Source organism: Mustela putorius, unplaced genomic scaffold (assembly GCF_011764305.1).
Source record: "Mustela putorius furo isolate JIRA1106 unplaced genomic scaffold, ASM1176430v1.1 tig00000224_pilon_pilon_pilon, whole genome shotgun sequence".
Classification (NCBI taxonomy): domain Eukaryota; kingdom Metazoa; phylum Chordata; class Mammalia; order Carnivora; family Mustelidae; genus Mustela; species Mustela putorius.
The window spans coordinates 30,721,098-30,741,176 of record NW_025421321.1 but is presented as its reverse complement, the minus strand read 5'-3'; the positions used below and the strand labels follow the sequence as shown (position 1 = coordinate 30,741,176).

At 39.2% G+C, this 20,079-nt stretch overlaps 1 protein-coding gene across 4 annotated transcripts in view; it reads right to left on the bottom strand.

Moving 5' to 3' along the window:
* COMMD1 (copper metabolism domain containing 1) overlaps positions 1-13,427 on the bottom strand; it is a 208,149-nt gene extending 194,722 nt beyond the window's left edge. For 2 of the 4 annotated variants that reach the window (XR_006606046.1, XM_045077889.1), the window contains exon 1: positions 13,204-13,427. Coding sequence is in view for 2 of the 4 variants with exons in the window: in XM_045077889.1 (XP_044933824.1) it covers positions 13,204-13,380 (177 nt within the window). In the remaining 2 variants the exon portion in view is untranslated. The remainder of the gene's footprint in view (positions 1-13,203) is intronic. The other 2 variants (XM_004742035.3, XM_045077890.1) reach the window with 2 other exon arrangements.
* Positions 13,428-20,079: the final 6,652 nt, after the last annotated feature.

Genomic DNA, 20,079 nt, shown 5'->3' with positions numbered 1-20,079 from the left:
TAGGGGTTGGCAAATTTTTTCTATAAAAGGCCAGACAGTAATTATTTTAGGTTTTGCCAGCCATCTCTTCTCTGATACAACTATTTAACTCTGCCCTTGTAGAACAAAACTAACCATATATACTTTATTATAGACATTGAAATTTGAATTTCATGTAAGTTTCATAGGTCACAAAAAATTCTTTTAACAATTTAAAAATGTAAGAAAGTAGCTAACGGGCTGTACACAAATATGCAGGGGCCATGGGGCACCTAGGCGGCTCACTTGATTAAGCATATAACTTGATTTCCACTCAGGTCATGGTCTCAGGATTTTAAGATTGAGTCCCAGGTTTCATGCTGGGTGTAAAGCCTGCTTAAGTTCTCTCTCTCCTGTGCCCTCTACCCCTTCCCATCTTTCTCTCTCCCCCCTCTCAAACAAACAGACAAACAGGGGTCAGATTTAGCCTATGGGTCACAGTTTGCTTATCCGTGTTCCACAGCAATATGAATGATCTACAACCTTATGCTATGCTGAAACCCACAAGTATGTATGTCTTGAGTGAAAGACACAAAAGAGTATATACTATAAGACTACATTTATATAAAGTTCACAAACAGGTGGAACTGAACTGTAGTATTAGAAGTAAGTAAAGTGGAATGAGGCTCCTGGACAGTACAGTTGCTTGAGCCTTCAACTCTTGGTTTTGGTTCCAGTCGTGATCTCAGGGTCCTGGGATCGAGTCCTGCACTGGGCTCCCTGCTCAGCAAGGAGTCTGCTTCTCCTTATGCCCCTTCTCCCTGCTTGTGCTCTCTCTCTTTCTCAATGTAAAATAAATGAATAAAATCTTAAAAAAAAAAAAAAAAAAAGGATATCCCTGCCCTCCTTAAATAACATCGAGGAGATAGGAAAATTTTCTGTTTGGTCCACTGATGTTTCCACTGCCAGGCACAAGATCTGGCAGGTAAATGTTCAATAAATGTTTATTCGAAAAAGTGAACACATTTTAAACATATGATAAATGATTTCATTACTTCTCAAGTAACATACACTCAGGATAAACATAATGGAAATTTAAGGATTTCATAAATGGTACCTTTGTTTAGAAATAGTTCTGTAGAGAACTGTGCAAGAAAGCTATACCATAATTAGATGTCAGTTCAGAGAATAATATACAGAATACCTTTCAGAGATAATTCCATACTGGCAATATTAAAAGTTTATCACAAATAAAGTACACATAACATAAGCTATACCAAAATATCTTCAATTTAGTATAATATGACTTTTTTAAAGAGGATTAGTTAAAACAAATAATGAAGTCAAATTTTTAAAAAATTACATTCTTAAAAAAAAAATACGTTCTAAGTTAATTGTTCACTTAGTTAACACAAAGCCAAAAATGAAGGTATTTTATTAGGACAAAAAAAATGTTTTGTAATTTAAAATAAGGATCCATTTCACTAGAAGACATCATCGATACCTTTCTTATGGCATTCACCATATAATAAAGGATTCTTTGACCGTGATATTCAACTTTGTGTACAGAGCCGGGTATAGTACAATTATGGGCTCAGTAAATACTGGATAGATAAATCAAAGACAAGACAGATATTTTCTTTAGGGGTACCTGAGTGGCTCAGTTGGTTAAGCATCTTTCTTTGCCTCAGATTATGATCCCAGGGTCTTCGGATCAAGACCTACACTGGGCTCCCTACTCAATGGGGAGTCTGCTTATCCCTCTCCTGCTGAGCCCTCCCCCCTCCCCTCTTATGCTCTCTGTCTTACTTACTCTCTCTCAAATAAGTAAATAAAATCTTCTAAAAAAATTTTTTTCTCCTTAAAATCTCCCAGAAACTCTTTCAACCCAAGTTAAGTCTGCAGATCCAAAACAGTTTGAGAAGACAACCAAAAATGGTTCTTCAATTAATATGGGGGAGAGGGGTTAAGGTGTGGGGTTTTTTAAAATGTACTTGAAAAATCTTTACACTCAGTGTGGAATTCGAACTCACAACCCCAAGATCAAGAGTTACATGCTCCTGCAACTGAGCCTGCCAGACTTTTAGAACACCTCATACTGGTCATTTGGTTTCTTTCTTTCTTTCTTTCTTTCTTTCTTTCTTTTTTTTTGAAGTAGGCTCCATGCCCAAGGAGGGGCTTGAACTCACAACCCCGAGATCAAGAGTCACATGCTCAACTGACTGAACCAGCCAAGTACCCTTTATACACGTCATCAGAACCCATTAAAATAAACTCCAGCTGGTAATCTATAATTGCTACTCTATCACGTGATGTCTGTGTAACATCTTACCAAACAGTTGCTTGCCAATCCTTCAGAGAAGTAGAAATGTATCTCACAAGTTATCATCTAAATTCTCAAAACTGTTCAATGAAATTAGTAAAATTTGGTTATACAAAAACCAGAGAACTACAACAAAAGGAATCTGTTTATAGAGCTTTAAATTTTCCAGAAAGTGGAGTTTCTAAATTCAAAATATCAAAGCAAGTATTTAGACTTCTTTTTGGATAAGAAATTCTTATTGTTGAGTAGCCAACTTTGTTTTCTGAACTCGAACATTGAAGAGAAAGAACGTTTCAAGTATCGCGTTGCTTCCAGCAGTGTTAGCAAGCCAATATTCTACTGCCACCTAGTGTAGAAAAGCACAACTACTACTGCTTATAGTTAAGACAATAATGAAGACAGAAGACCAATGAATCCTGAAAGTATGGCAGAATAAATCAATGTTTTCAGTCTCTTCTAATCTATACATTTCAAGACCAGATATTTTGCATTTTTTTCTTATAATCAAGTTAACTTCTTATTATTTAATATTTACTGTCTGAAATGTGTAAGGGTGGAGTTCATTCTTACACTGCTCAAAAAGATACCACTTTACATTTTCATTGTAAAGACAGACCAATAACATATTAAAAAATCTTCCACCGTAAAATCTTTCTACAATATATAATAAATGCAGAAACCCTATTGTAACACAAGAAAGTTCAATATTAGAAGCATTCTGAAAAAAAAAATAAACATAAATAAAACTAAAAAGTACTCTGGCTTTTTAACAAGAATGAAGTACTAGATACATTCCACAAGATAAATCTCACACAGAAGCTGAAAATACCATTTTCTTTTTTCTTTTTTTTTTAAGATTTTATATATTTATTTGACAGACAGAGATCACAAGTAGGCAGAGAGGAAGGGGGAAGCAGGCTCCCTGCTGAGCAGACAGCCCAATGTGGGGCTTGATCCCAGGACCCTGGGATCACAACCCAAGCCGAAAGCAGAGGCTTTAACCCACTGAGCCACCCAGGTGCCCCTGAAAATACCATTTTCTGACAATACAAAAAATTATTACTAATACGCAGTCAACTTAAATCCCTTTATAAACTTAATACCAAATGTACTTTAAAGCTTCTGCTTTTACTATAAACACTTCTCACAAAACTTTCCTGGTTTTTCGGAAACTAGGATCAAATTGTGGTTTTAAAATAATATAAAAGGGGTGCCTGGGTGGCTAAGTCGGTTAACCATCTGCCTTCAGCTCAGGTCATGATCTCAGAGTCCTGCAATTGAGCCCTGCACCAGGCTCCCTGCTTGGTAGGAAGCCTGCTTCTCCCCCTCCCTCTGCCTGTCACTCTCCCAAGTAAATAACTAAATCTTTAAAAAAATAAAATAATATAAACAAGTAAGGAAAACCAAAAACATACACCACAATTTGCAAAACATAAAACTATTTGAATATTAAAAAGGTTAAGTTCTCCGGGAGAATTTAACATCTTCTACTTTCATCATATCCCAAAACATCTAAGCAATATGTTTATTAAAAGTCTCCAAAAAAAGCTTTCACAAGCACTGAGTACAAGTATACCAAATTCTTAATACTGAAAATAGCACAAAAACCACTCAAGATGAATTTTTTTTAGAGCTAAATGCAGAAAATTATGTAGTCTATGCCCCCACCTCGTGTTTTAAGAAAGAAAGGAGAGATTGTTGGTGATGGGGTTCAAGGCATGCTACCCCAAAATACAGTATCTTGGCATACAGATTCTTGGAAACTGAAGTAGTTGGAAAAAAGGCAGAGCAAGGTCTTTTTGACCTCTCCCCCCATCCCCTTCCCCTGAAATAGGTCATAAAACCCACTTGTGAGAGATGCCTCCAGAAGAAAGGAGCATCCTCATCTCCAAAGACAGATACAAAGACGAACCCTACAAATAGGTCTTGATAAGTTTTCCCCAGTTTACTATGTTTAACTCTTCATCAAACCCAAAATAAAATATTCAGTCTGTTCCTTTGGATCTTCATTTCCTTACGAAAGCTCCAATATCATGCAAAACTTATGAGAAATAAATTTGTATGCTTTTCTCCTGTTAATCTGTCTTTGTCAGTTTATTTTCAGACATGGCCAGGGACCCTATGAGGATCAAGAAGAAACCTTTTCCTCCCTTACAGTGACTAAACATAGTGTACTGTCTATGTCAAAAGAAAATTCCTGGAAATTTAAAACATGACCAAGTGAAAAATGCAATTAAAATGCTAGAGGAAGTAAATGCTAGTAAAATTGAGGAAATGCTAGTAAAGTTGAGGAAATCTATCAAAAAGGAAGAAAATGGAAAATAGAGAAAATAAAAGAAAACCAAGGATCAGTCTAGAAGGTCTAACATATGAAATCAGAGTGCTAAAAAGAGACTCAAAGAAAAATCAAAGTAAGAATACAACTTTTCCCAGAACTAAAGGTCATGAGTCTCCAGATTCAAAAGGTCCACAGTGGCCAAAATAATGAAATAAAAAAAATAAAAGAAAAGAAAACCACACACCAGGATACTCATGGAAATAAAGGATAGGAAAAAATCCTAAAAGCTCACAGAGGAAAAGGTCACATGGAATGAAACAATGCCTTCAAAACTAAGTCAATATCACAACCTAGAGATATATTCTCAACCAAACTAGCAACTAAGTGTGAACTAGAATAAAGACACTTTTTTAAAACTTAAAAAGAAAAAAGTGAGAGGGCCAATTATCATATGATCTCACTGATTTGAGCAATTTGAGAAATAAGACAGAGCATCATAGAGGAAGGGAGGGAAAAAAAAACAAGACAAAACTAGAGAGGGAGACAAACCTTAAGAGACTCGTGGTCTCAGGAAACAAACTGAGCGTTGCTGCAGTGGAGAGGGGTGGGAGGGATAGGGTGGCTGGGTGATGGACACTGGGTATGTGCTATGGTGAGTGCTGTGAATTGTGTAAGACTGATGAATCACAGACCTGTACCCCAGAAACAAATTATACATTATATGTTAATTTAAACATTCATTCATTCATTCATTTTTTAAACAAAAAGAAAAGAAACCAAAAAAAAGGAAAAAGTGACCCTTTCTTAAGGAGCTACTTGAAAACATGCTTCAGGCTCTGTGAAGAGACACTGAAAGTAAGGAGAAACCAGCAAGAAGGCAGAGCCACTCTAAGTATACATCTTGGACTGTACAGTGATGCTCTGACAGCCAATCTGGCCCTGAAGACCATGTCAAGAAACCTAAAATAAGGTCCCAAAGCAGTCAAATCCTCATGAAGGAAAGACATTACCATGACTGTAATCAAACATATTCATGAGAAACCCCTACCTTGGGACCAGCGGAAGACAACTCAAAGAAGGAAAATTACTTGTGTGTCTGTCCTTTCTTTTCAGTTCATTGTACCTAATAAGTAGGCCATTCCCTGCTTTTCATTCTTTGTTCATGTTGTAGAGTGGGCTAGGAACCACTCTAAACTGCCTATAATCTGCATGAATTGGCACCTTATAACTGTCTTCAAAAGCTAACCACAGACTTATTGTCTGTATTCCTCAGGAACTATAAATTCCACAAGGGCAGGGACTGTAGCTATGACGTTTACTGCTGCATCCCAAGCACAGGGCATGGCATGTATTAAGATGCTTTGAAATGTCTGTGGTATAAATAAGTGCACAAAAACATTAATATAGGTTATGTCAGCTTGTGGTATTATGAGTTTTTAATACATTTCACATTTCTAAATAATGCTTATTATAAAAATTAATAAGGGACTGAGGGTTGCTGGGGGGAGGGGAAGTGTGGAGAGGGTGCTTGAGTTATGGACATTGGGGAGGAAATGTGATATAGTGAGTGCTGTGAAGTGTGTAAGCCTGATGATTCACAAACCTGTACCCTTGGGGCAAATAATACATTATATGTTAATAAAAATAATTAATAATTAACAAGGGAAAGCATATAGGTAACTCAATATTGGTAAAACAAAAAAATATTTGATTCCTGAATTACAAAATATACGGAACTCATATCAACACAGGTCTTTTCTTTCCAGTCAACCTAATTCTCAAACAAATTACAAATTTTTATGGCTTCAAGAAGAGAAACAGAACCAGGTATTTCAAATAGAAATATTTGGGGATCGCCTGGGTGGCTCAGTTGGTTAAGCATCTGACTCTTTTTTAAAATTTTATTGATTGATGAGAGAGAGAGAGAGAGGCAAAGGGAGATCAGTGTGGGACTCAATCCCAGGACCCTGGGAACATGACCTGAGCCAAAGGCAGATGCTTAACCAACTGAACTACCCATCACCCCACATCTGACTCTTGATTTCAGCTCAGGTCATGATCCCAGGGTCATGAGATCAAGTCTTCTGTGGGGCTCCATGCTCAGGGCAGAGACTGCTTAGAATTCTTACTCTCCCTTTCTCTCTACCCCTCTCCCCTGCTCACTCACACCTGCTCATTCTCTCTAAAATAAATAAAATCTTTAAAATAGAAATATTTTTATAGCCTTTTACTATTATAAATCTTAAGAGTGTGCCTGGGTGGCTCAGTCTGTGAAGCATCTACCTTCGGCTCAGGTCATGATCCCAGGGTCCGAGGATCCAGCCGCACATCTAGCTCCCTGCTCAACAAGAAGCCTGCTTCTCCTTCTTCCACTCCCCCTGCTTGTGTTCCCTCTCTCACTGTCTGTCAATTAAATAAATAAATAAAATCTTAAAAATAAATAAATCTTTTCTTTAAGTTTTTTTGTTTTAGTAATCTCTACGCCCAACGTGGGGCTCAAACTTATAACCTCAGAACCAAGAGTCATGCTATTCCAACTAAGCCAGCCAGGTACCCCCTTAGAGATTTTAAGTAACCTCTACAAGCCAACATGGGGCTCTAACTTACAAACCTGGGATCAAAAGTCACATGCTCTACTGACTGAGCCACCAGGCTCCCCTTATATTTCTTTTTTTAAGACTTATTTATTTAGGGGCGCCTGGGTGGCTCAGTGGGTTAAGCCGCTCCCTTCGGCTCGGGTCATGATCTCAGGGTCCTGGGATCGAGTCCTGCGTAGGGCTCTCTGCTCAGCAGGGAGCTTGCTTCCCTCTCTCTCTCTCTGCCTGCCTCTCCATCCACTTGTGATCTCTCTCTGTCAAATAAATAAATAAAATCTTAAAAAAAAAAAAGACTTATTTATTTATTTGGGGGGAATAAGGAGCAGAGGGAGAGGGAGATAGAGAATCTCAAGCAGACTACCCACTGAGTGTGGAGCCCAACAGGGGCACAATCCCACAATCCTGAGATCATGACCTGAGCTGAAACCAAGAGGTGTATGTTCATCTGACTGAGCCACCCAGGTGCCCCTAAACATTATTATGTTATTGGTAAGTTATTTTCTTATGTAAATTTAAACCAGTTTTCATGTTGATAGTTTTTACTTGGTTCTCAGGCTTACAACATTTCATTGTGTATTACCTTATATTATGTTAATAAACACATAAACTTCACATATTCAATATGAAAAAAATTTCAAATTGTCTTATGAAGAACATACACTGAGTACCACAGAAACATTAAAGCTTATTTCTAATTTACCACAAAACTCATGAACATAAAGAATAAGCAGCAAAATTCCTCAGAGGATAAAACACCAAATAATCCCTATTTCTAGCTTTCAGATTTTTATCAAGTAACTTCTAAACTAAATTATAAAAATAATTTATATATTATATTGTTTCCAAATATTAAACCTGAGATTAAAAACAGACGTTTGAGACAGGAATCAGCACATTTTTTTTCTATAAAGGTTCAGACAGAAAATGTGTTAGATTTTGAGGTGCCTGGGTGGCTCAGTCAATTAAGCATCTGCCTTCGGCTCAGGTCATGATCCCAGGGCCCTGGAATTGAGCCCCACATCAGGCTCCCTGCTCATCAGGGGAGTCTGCTTCTCTCCCTCTCTCTGCCTCTGCCCCTGCTTGTGCGCACGCTCTCCCTAATAAATAAAATAAAAACTTAATTTAAAAAATTTAATATAAAACCTCAGTGAGGGAACACAAAATTATCACCAAAAGAGGGGCAGTAGTGAATACAGATATAGGCCAGTGGTGAATACAGAAGGTTAAGTACAAAAGGTGATGTAGTTTCAGTTAAGTAATATCTTTCTCTAGAATTCCAGTAAACTAGGATAAGCATCATCCCTTGTAAGGTTAACAGCAGAGGCAAGAAATAAAGAATTTACAAATGAATATCTAGAATAAATTGAAATTATAAATAAACCAAAAGATGGGTTAAAATGGCAGAGTATTTATATATGAGGTCATCTCCCTAACTAAACACATCATTCCCAATTTACTGGTTTCACTGCCCCTCAGGAGCTATGAAAAACAGAACTGGAGCAAACAAATGGCCAGCTTCATGTATCTACAAACTGATGAAAGGTGTGCCCTCTTGTGAGCAATAGGTAAGCCTAGAGAGGATCCATGTCCCAGCCAAGTAGGATAGGAAAACTTCCAAGCGGAAACAGAGACTAGTACAAATGCCACAATCAGTACAATACATCTGGGCACACAATGTGAAGGTCAGAGGGAAAGACTGCAGCTCGGGATATCTGAAACACAGCCTATAAATGAATGCAATAAGGAACCTAACACGTACATCCTATTCCCTGCCGGGAGTTAAACATCCTTTCCTCCTACTCCTGTTGTTGTTCTCACTTTCACTTTTTTCACAGAACTTGATTCTCTACAGATGACTGAAAGGTGTGGCCACCAAACGACATAAGGTACTACTCCACTTTTATCCTCAGTTTGTTCCCCTTTGCTCGGACTCCTTCATTTTTTTATTTTCTTCTCTGCTCTTCTAGCCTGCATGTTGAATTCAAGATAGCTTTGACTCCACAAAGACAAAAGAAAAAAATGTTTTTAATTCTGCTGTTATCTACATGTAAAAATGTATACCCTGCTCACCTTATACTCATAAGGACGGCTCGTATCAAAACAAAACCAGAAAATATCAAGTGTTGGCAAGGGTGTAAAGAAATCAAAACTCTTTTTTTTTTAAGACTTTATTTATTTGCAGACATAGATCACAAGTAGGCAGAGAGGCAGCTGGAGTGAGAGGAGGAAGCAGGCTCCCTGCTGGGCAGAGAGACCTGATGCATGGCTCGATCCCAGGAACTTGGGATCATTACCTGAGCCGAAGGCAGAGGCTTTAACCCACTGAGCCACCCAGGTGCCCCAAGAAATCAGAACTCTTATGCACTGTTGGTGGAAATGTAAAATGGTACAGCCACTGTGGAAAACAGCTGGCACTTCTCAAAAAATTACAAATAGAATTACCATATGACCCAGCAATTCCACCTCTGGATATTTACCCCAAAGAACTGAAAGCAGCATCGCAAAGAGGTAACTGCAACCCTGTGTTCACAGCAGCATCATTCACAACTAAAACATGGTAGCAACACAAGTATCCAATGACATGAATGCATAAAGCAAGTATAGGATATACATACAATGGAATATTATTCAACCTTTAAAAGACAGGAAATTCTGATATATGCAACATAAACATTGATGACATTATGCTAAGCAAAGCATGTCAGCCACACACACAAACAAAAACAAATACTTCATGATTCCACTTAATTGAGATACTTAAAAGTAGTCAAAATCAGAGAATCAATAGAATGGCGGTTATGGGGAGTTAGTGTTTAATGGGTACAGAATTCCAGTTTCACAGGATGAAAAGAGTTATAGATATGGATGGTGGTAATGGATGCACAATATCATAAAAGTTTTTAATACCATTGAACTGTACACTTCAAAATGGTTATGATAAAAAAAAATTCTCTCTTTTTAAAGATTTATTCATCTATTTTAGAGAGGGCATGAGAAGGGGGAGAGGGGTTGAAGGAGACAAGGACAGAGAGTCCCAAGCAGACTCCCCACTGACCGGGGAGCCTAACGTGGGGCTCCATCCCACAACCCTGAGATCACAACCCAAGCTGAAACCCAGAGATGGCCACTTAACAGATTATGCTACTCAGGTGCCCCCAATGATAAATTTTGTTATTAAGTATTTTGCCGCCAAAAAAAAAAAAAAAAAAAAAGTATGCCCTGCTAGAAAGCAGGAATTATGGTTAGCAGAAATAAAGAAATAAAGGTTGCTTTATTTTTTTCTTGGCTCCTCCACCAATGCATATTGGAAACCACTATGCTATTGTCAAATTGAACATATTTACTATTTCCTGAACCTGCTCCATTGGACTAGTTACCATTTTCCTGCCTTACTCCTATTTTCTTAACCTAGAATGTCCTACATGGTTGCCCCTCATTTCAGTCTAAAATATTCTACACTTTCTTCAAGAGCAGCAAAAATGGCATTTCCAAGAACCTGCCCAAAAGAGCTATTGCCTCTTTCTGTCCACAGTAGCTTTTTCAGATCTCTATTTCCAAATACTACAGCAACTTTGTGTCATGATTGCTTGTGTGTGTTCTCTTACTGCAGAAGAACATGCTCAAAGACTTATATATAAAAATCCTGTTTGGGGCACCTGGGTGGCTCAGTGGGTTAGGCTGCTGCCTTCAGCTCAGGTCATGATCTCGGGGTCCTGGAATCAAGTCCTGCATCGGGCTCTCTGCTCAGCAGGGAGCCTGCTTCCTTCTCTCTCTCTCTCTGCCTGCCTCTCTGCCTACTTGTGATCTCTCTCTGTCAAATAAATAAATGAAATCTTAAAAAAAAAAAATCCTGTTTGCTTTTTATGCTTTTTCAAAAATTAGAGAGATGTTTGTAACTCAGTGCTGCTTAAAAGGTAAGTGAAGATTGGAACTAGATGTCATCTAAAACCCATAGTTTCAGCCCTAGGTCAAAAAACCAAAGGTTTTTTCCCCTTGGTATCTCAATTGGCTATACAGAGGCTGTTCTGCAAAGCATAGGCAAATAAATCTTCTGTTCTACTCCCAGCACCAACTGAGCCATGCCAGCTCTTCAACTACTTCAAAATTACTTCAGCTCTTCAAAATTACTCAGAAAACTGAAGTATTCCATCCTCAGAAGACTGAAAGCAGAAAGAGCAATACTTGGATACTATTCATCAATATATTCAAAAGTAAGTAAGAGAGAGTTTCCAGGCAATGTCTTCTCTGGGTAGCCTGCAATTCTTACCTCACTACCAAGCAAAATAATCATACTGTCCACCTAAAGAGCAGTAGCCCCCAGTGTTTGGAGTTCCTAAGATACTGCCTACACATGTGCTGTTCTTACTTCTTGGCCTACAGTCCCTCATCCTCATCCCCCTTACAGGCTTAGCAAACACCTCAAAAACTCAGGTAAGAAGTCAAATTCTCTAGGAAACCTTTTCTGACCACTTGGAGAATAAGATTTGATAGAAACAAAAGGCATTCATTAGTCTTTATGATATCAATTAAAATTAGAATAGGGGTGCCTGACTGGCTTAATCGGTAGAGCACACAACTCTTGATCTTGGGTTTGTGAGATCAAGCCCCACACTGGGTATATAGAGATTTCTTTAAAATCTTTAAAACAGGGGTGCCTGGGTGGCTCAGTGGGTTAAGCCTCTGCCTTCGGCTCAGGTCATAATCTCAGTCCTGGGATAGAGCCCCCAACAGGCTCTCTGCTCAGCCCGGAGCCTGCTTCCCCATTTCTCTTCTCTGCCTGCCTCTCTGCCTACTTGTAATCTCTGTCAATAAATAAATAAAATCTTAAAAAAATACTTAAAATCTTTAAAATAAAATAAAATTACTCAGAATGTCTAGGATCACACCTGAGATAATACCTCTAATATTTCCATGAAACAGTCCATTTACTCTTTGTGAAATAACTGTTTTGCCTTTCCCCCCGCCCCCAGATTCAAATCCTGTAAGCAAAAGCAGTTTTAAAAAAAAGAATGCCTCTTAAAGTCTAAGCAGTTTCAAAACAAATAGCAGATGCAAAAAAACAGATGAAATTTCAACACCATCTTTAACCAAAGTGTGATTTTAGACTAACTAGACTTAGATGCCCTGAGCCTGTTTCCTATTCTTTAAAATGGGTATCCACCTAGTACAGTTCCTCACTGAAGGCCCACAAAAATCGAAAATCATTTTTATTGTCTATCTCTAGAGTATACTTCAGCACTGGATTCATTCAGGTGACTAGCTCTCAGTCTGAAACTGTGTTGTTCAATGGCCACAGGTAACTACTGGTCACTTGAAATCTGGCTAATACAAAATGACATGTGCTTTAAGTGTAAAATGTATACATTTCAAAGACTCGGCGAAAAAAATACCTTATTAACATTTTGTATGTCGATTACATGAAAAGAGATAATACTTTGGATCCACTGGGTTAAATGTAATAAAATTAATTTCATCTGCTTCTTTTTAACTTTTTTAATGTGGCTTTTAGAAAATTTTAAATTAGATGTTTAGCTCTCATTACATGTTTACTGGACAGGCTGACTTATACTTGACTTCAAGCTAGTAAATGCGCTCTTTTAACCATACCATGCACTACTTGACACGGGTTCACTCCGGCGAACCCTCCACCCGCTATCCCAGCATGCAGTGGCTCACTTTAACTTCCACAACCTCGGAAAGCTAGACTTAACAGCTCTTCAATTTTCATTTTAATCTAGAGCGCACAGATTCGCCAAAGCAACTCGAAATCGCTGCCCACACAACAACAGAGAAAAAAGTGGAGAAAAAGCCCGCAGTCCTGCCTGTTCCTGTCTGCTCCAGGGCACGGAGCTTGAGCAGAAAGGGATCACCCTTAAGAATGTGACAGGCGGCGACGGAGCGAGCGCCCCGCATCTGAAGAATATAATGTAGAGCCCACGAAGTGGAGGTGTAAGAAGGAAAGCCTTCTCAGCTTCTGGGGTGCCCAATCTGAGAGCGGAGGGGAAGGGATTGGGCTCAGCGGCCGCAGCTGCGGGGAGGACGGATACCTTAAGAATCCCCCTCATCTTCGCCAGAAAGGGGCGGAACTCCTCGAGTGACACCTCGGGATAGAGCTGGCTCCGCAGCAGCTCCTCCGTGATGCCTTGGTGCCCATAGAAAGCTTCCTGGGCCAGGCCGTTCAGCAACCCACTCAGGGCTTTGGAGCTCTCAAGCTCGCCCGCCATGGTCAGCAGCAGCCCCGCCCCGCAACAGCTGAGCGAGGGCCCCACTACGGCACCCGGGATGGGCCTAAATGGCTTGGGCAAAGGCGCCCGGGACAAATGGCGGCCAAGTTCCACCAGAGGTCAGTATCGGCAGCTCTCAGCTTTGCTCCGCAAAACTCATCCCCTTAGGTTGCCACCAGGGAGCCATCCATTCAGTTCAGAAGAATCACTTTACTTACTGATCCCCTTCCTCATTTCAGGGTCTGCTGAAAGGAAAGGTCTACCTGTTGGAGATCAGTTGAGATGGGGAACTATCCATAAAATCTTTAAAAAAAAAAAAAAAAGAGAGAGATGGGAAACTATCCAATGAAGGTGGCAGTTTAACTTTGGAACCGCTGCGCCTCATTCCAGGCCTTACAAATCCGCTAACTGAATAGGATCATTCATATCGATCTATCACTCGTATCTAATCTCTGCCTAATCATTACCTGACCACCTTTTGTCCCAGAAAATTTAACTATCCCCAGATAACAAAGTGTTTGCTAGGATTGTTACTTGCCTTTTTACAATTATGGGTCCTGTCTTTCTGGCTAAATCGGTGTGGCTCTGATCCAATGCTCCTTTCTATAATAAAGATTTTGCTAACATTTTCTTTACAATCCTGAAATGAAATGCACGGGTTATGTAACTTTCTACCCATATGATTTCAAAAAATCAATATGTTATTCGCTCATAAAAAGGAATGAGGTACTGATACATACTACAACATGGATGAATCTTAAAAACATGCTAAGTGAAAGAAGACGGACATAAAAGGTGAGATAAGGTAAGATCCTATTTACATGAAATGTTCAGAAAAGACAAATCCATAGGGACAGAAAGATTTCATGGTTGCCAGGGACCTAGAGGAAGGGGGAATGGATTTCTTCCAGGGGTGACAAACATGTTCTAGAATTAGATATTGATATGGTTACACAACTTTGTAAATATGCTAAACCCACCAAATTATACACTTTAAAAGCTGAATTTCACAGTATGTTAATTATATTTCAATTTAAAAGTCAACATAATGATCTAATTATAATTTAGAATAAAAACAAAAGGAAATTAATTTAAACATACATGTTTCAATGTGTAAGTGTTGGGGCATAACTATAGTAGGTGACTAGGAGACATATGGGATAGCCAAATCCCTGCAGCTTTATGTTGAACCTTCTGTGACAAATACAAATTGATATAGGTATGCTGCTGTATTGGTGATTCCAGAGAGAAAGAGAGAGCAGCTGCTACTGGTAACTTGATCTTCTGTAATGTGAACAAAGGTTGGTAGTTGCTCAGAACAAAAACATTCTTTCCTCACTTTACCCAGTAACTGTAAACCAGGAATGTTCTGTGTATATTAAAACCATGTTAAGAACATAAAAACAATGGTGTAACTGAGTTCCATTTCAGACTCAGACAATAATGAACATGTAGGTTTTTCACCTAAGTGAATATCCCTGTGCATAGCAGGATGTCTTATTCACCCGGCCCTGTCCAGCTTAGGCCATCGCTCCCTTTCCGTTGTCAGGACAACTGACCTCCCCTTTCAAGGGGAGTGCCACCTTGTTGCAGTGTTGAGAATCACTGATCTAGACGATCTAATGTTTATCCAGTGTTTGACTGAAGTCAAGAGGCATTCTTTATAATAGAAAAGATGTATCTCTTTCCCTAGAGGAATTAATTTTCTAAAAGGCAAATTCAGAGATGCTTTCACAGCTCCAAGAAAAGCAAACCTAGAGATAAATTATACATTGTGTTAAGTATGCCTACAGGAATTGCAGAAAATGGTCAGCATAAGGGGGGAAAGGGTTATGAGTGGAAACAGCACGGCCCGCCTGAGCCTACAGCAAGCTCCAAGCACATAACTTCCAAATTACCTACCAGAAAGTACCATTTATTTCTATTTCTATGGAAGTACCATATATTTCTATTTCTATGAAACCTTCCTAACAGTCTGATATTATTCTATATAATCTTTACCACCTGATAGATGAGAAATATTAGCTTATTTTCACTTGTATTTCTTAAATTTGAGAAAGAATACTTTTTAATATATATTTATTGACTACTTGTATTTCCTCCCATTTTCTTGACAATTCTCTATAGAGTTTCTGTCACTTCAGTAGAGCTCTTACACACTAGGAATATTAATGATTCTCACCTATATTGAGATATTTTCCTAGGTTTAGATAGTTGGATCTGTCAACCTGCATAGAAGTCTCTAAGGTTATTCACCACTTGCTATAAAGTATATCTCTGCATAACTGAGAATGGTTTTTGTTTGTTTGTTTCTGTTTTTAAAGAGGGAGAGAGGTCAGAGGGAGAGGGAGAAAGAATCCCAAGAGATTCCACGCCCAGCACAGATCTCACAACCCTGAGATCATGACCTGAGCAGAAACCAAGAGTCAGACACTTAAACTACTGAGCCACCCAGGCACCCTGAGAGTGGTTTTTATTTGCTTCTTTTGCTTACCTAATTTTTCTAAATGTTTAGAGTGCACATGCAATACTACTGTAATAAAAGGTTATATAATGAAAAGATAAGTAGTATGTCCTAAAATCAAAATCCTTTTAATAAAAAGCTTTAAAGAACGTATGTGTTCGGGTACCTGGATGGCTCAGTTGGATGAAAGCCTCTGCCTTTGGCTCAGGTCATGATCTCAGGGTCCTAGGATCGAGCCCTACATCAGGCTCCTGCTCAGCCGGAAGTCTGCTTCTCCCTCTCATTCTTCCTCTGTGCTTTCCCTCTCTCACTCTTTCTCTCTCAAATAAATGTTTTTTTTTTAAAAAAGAACATATGTGTTCTACATGACTGAGAAAAGCCATATACCTTACATAGTGTTTCTTGAATGTTTTGATAACAGAACATGCTCTCAGAATCCAATAGATACCTCAGATACTTTCTCCCCAAAATATACACCAAATGTAGCCTACAATATCTAGGGGTTAATTTACCCCTCTGAAGTCTTTCTATAAACCTACTTTTCTACTGGCCCTAAGAACTCCCTCTCAGCGCTCTCAGGTCTAATTAAAACAAGAAACAGATGACTTAAAAACAATGGAAACTGAGGCACCTAGGTGGCTCAGTGGGTTAAGCCTCTGACTTTGGCTCGGGTCATGATCTCAGGATCCTGGGATCAAGCTCTGCATCAGGCTCTCTGCTCAGCAGGGAACCTGCTTCCTCCCCTCCCGCTCTGTCTGCCTCTCTACCTACTTGTGATCTCTCTAATAAATAAATAAAATCTCAAAAAAAAAAAAAAAACAATGGAAACTACTGTATATCACTACCACCATTTAACTCTTATCCTATTGTATGTAATACCTGGACATATCACTGCCTGCCTGAGCCGACAGCAAGTTCCAAAACACCAATGTGATCAATAAAAGAAAATCATCCTGTACCACCAGGAGCTGCCATTGCCAATGCAGCTATTAAGGTTGGTTAACAGCTGCATTGCTGGAATGCCTTTCAAACGAAAGTATTAAAGCACAACGTTTTATTTTATTAAATTTCAAAACACAACCTGTTTCACAGATAACCTGGGCACAGTCCTATTAAAAGGATTACCTAAGGCAAGGCAGCCGCAAAGAAAAGACCAGGAAGCCTTGGCTCAAATGGAAAATACAGGCACCTAATACAGCCTTCTAAGAAAATAGGTTTCCAGGGGTGCCTGGGTGGCTCAGTGGGTTAAAGCCTCTGCCTTCAGCTCTGGTCGTGATCCCAGGGTCCTGGGATCGAGCCCCATATCAGGCTCTCTGCTCAGCAGGGAGCCTGCTTCCTCCTCTCTCTCTGCCTGCCTCTCTGCCTACTTGTGGTCTCTGTCTAATAAATAAATAAAATCTTAAAAAAAAAAGATTAAAAAAAAAAAAGAAAGAAAAAAGAAAATAGGTTTCCATTAACCAACTGGTCACTTCTTTTAAACTCCTCCTTTTATGGTTCACAGGCTGTTTGATCCAGGGCCAGAAATAGGAGTTTTTGTAAGACTTTCCATTTCTGAAAATGTTAAAATAAGAAATATGGGCCAAAATAATGTGCAAACACAATGGCCCAAAGTTTTGCAATAAACTCTTCCTGCTCCCTGTCTCTACTCTACCTTTTCAAATTCTATTTTAATTACCATGTACTCCATTCAGCCAGCCACTCAGCAGCTATTAGTGGAGAGCTTTATGCCATTCTGCTAGGCTCCACGGGATACAGAAATGAACAAAACAGTCTCTGTACTAAAATCTTACATTCTGGTAAAGGAAAATGATATGTAAATGAAGGGCAGAAGAATATGCTGCCTTAAAATGTGCCACTTTGGCATAAGGATTTTTTTTTTTTTTAACTAAAGGCAATGAGAAGCAGATACAAGAAAAGCTTCTGGCCCTCCTATTTACCTAAAAGCAGGACAAAATTTTTCAAAGGTCTCCTTCCTCCATCCACAGGAAAGAAAAGAGTTTATCCCAGGAAACAACTTTAGACCATTACCAATGAAGAAGGCATGGAAATAAAACTGCTGTGCCACAAATCTCTTGTTTACTGGGATTTTCCTGGTCATCACCCCATAACTTGACTGGTCTTCCTGAACTTTCTTTCTTTTCTGCTGAAAATGGCATATAAACTGGAGCTCTAAGCCATTGCTTTGAGTTGCTCATTTTTCCCTGGGTACCTCACATGTATACATAAGATATACATGTTAATAAACTTGTTTTTTCTCATTAATCTATCTTTTGTTATGGGGTCCCTGCCAAGAATTTATTAGATACAAAATTATTTTTTCTTCCTTTACTTAAACAAATGACTAAAATACAAGGAACTAAGGGTTACTACTACTAAGTATCTAGAAGTAACTATCAGATTTGGTAGAAGAAAGAAAAACTAACTCAAACTCAGCTTGTATAGGTCAGAGTAGCTTAATGGGGAAGAGTGTTAAAGGAGGTAATCAAGAGGACGTGACACTAGTTGACCCATGAACTGGAGCTGTGCAATCAGAGGCTCCTCATGCCTTCCCATCCCTGAAATGTACATTCTGTCCAGTTCTCACAGTGGGAGCTATTCCAAGGACATGGTATGTAGAGAGGTGTTGTTGAGACCATCTGGATGGTATATGTGACTGAGCTCACTTATAGCTTCTATATGAACTTTAAGACGGTGGGTCCAGAGATCTACTCATCTTGCAAGCCACCCAAGAAAAGCTTTATAAGTAAATTTCCTCCTTTACCAAAACTACCTACTGGGGCGCCTAGGTGGCTCAATGGGTTAAGACTCTGCCTTCGGCTCAGGTCATGATCTCAGGGTCCTGGGATCCAGCCCTGCATTGGGCTCCCTGCTTGGCGGGAATCCTGCTTCCTCCTCCCTCTCTGCCCGCCTCTCTGCCTACTTGTGATCTGTGTCAAATAAAATCTTAAAAAAATTAAAAATTAAAAAAAATAAAACTACCTGCTGCCATTTTTGAGTGGTATGCCTCTTTCTTTAGTCTTTCCTGCCCTCCATGTACAAGACCTGGTTTCAGATTTCATCCAGGAATCTCTGAGGTTGCAAACCAACAAGTAACCTGACATGTTGCAGGGGAAATAGCATGTTCCTATGTCTGGAGACATGAAAGAGTGGTATGTTGAGGTACACTGTGAACTCCATTGTTTAATGATGGCACAGGACATACCACACCAAAATACGGAACCTTGGCGTAGTGAATATGTGACGAAACATGAGAAGCAAAACCTAAGAAATAACAGGTACGGGAAGAACTCCATGATCTCCCCCTTTTTCTTCTGAAGTAGATCAGAAGACTCTCATGTGAGAGTTGCTCTCCCTGTACCTGAGCATTATTATCTCCAAAGATGGAGGAGGAAACTGAACAAACAGGCCTTGCTGAGTTTTCCCAGTTTACAACCCTCAGCTCTTTATCTTTTTGTCCTATCACATTTTTTTCTCACAACTTTCCACTGTTCATCAAATCTAACAAAGTTTAACCACTTCTTCAGGTCTTCTTCTCTTTATCAAGCCTCCCATGTCACATAAAACTTATATTAAATAAATTTGTATGCTTTTCTCTTGTTGATCTGTATTTTGTTACAGAGCCCCAGCTAAGAAGCTTGAAGTGCAGAAGGGAAAAGATTTTTCCTCCCCTACTGTAGCATGAATAGAAGGAGGAGCCTAGAGTAATAAATCTGGAAAGATAAACAGAGTCTGTGTCATAAAGTGGAGAATTTACATGTAATGCTGGCTTTTATACTTAGTCATTGAGGAGTAACTGAACAGTTGTAAGCAGGGGAGTAAAAGATCAGATTTTCAGAGTTTCTTAAAAAAAGATTTATTTATTTGAGGGTTGCCTGGGTGGCTCAGTCAGTTAAGCATCTGCCTTTGTCTCAGGTCATGATCCCAGAGTCGTGGGCTCCCTGATCAGCAGAGGGCCTGCTTCTCCCCTCTTGCTCCCCCTGCTTGTGCTCTCCTTGTCAAATAAATAAAATCTTTAAATAAAATAAAATAAAATATGTATTTATTTATTTGAGAGTGCATGGGCATGCAAGCTCACAGAAGCTGGGGGAGAGGTAGAGGGAAAGAATCTTCGAGCAGATTCCCCACCGAGCATGGAGAGCAACATGGAGGTCCATCCCAGGACCCAAGAGATCATGACCTGAGCAGAAGGCTTAACCAACTGAGCCACCCAGGTGACCCATCAGATTTGCATTTTT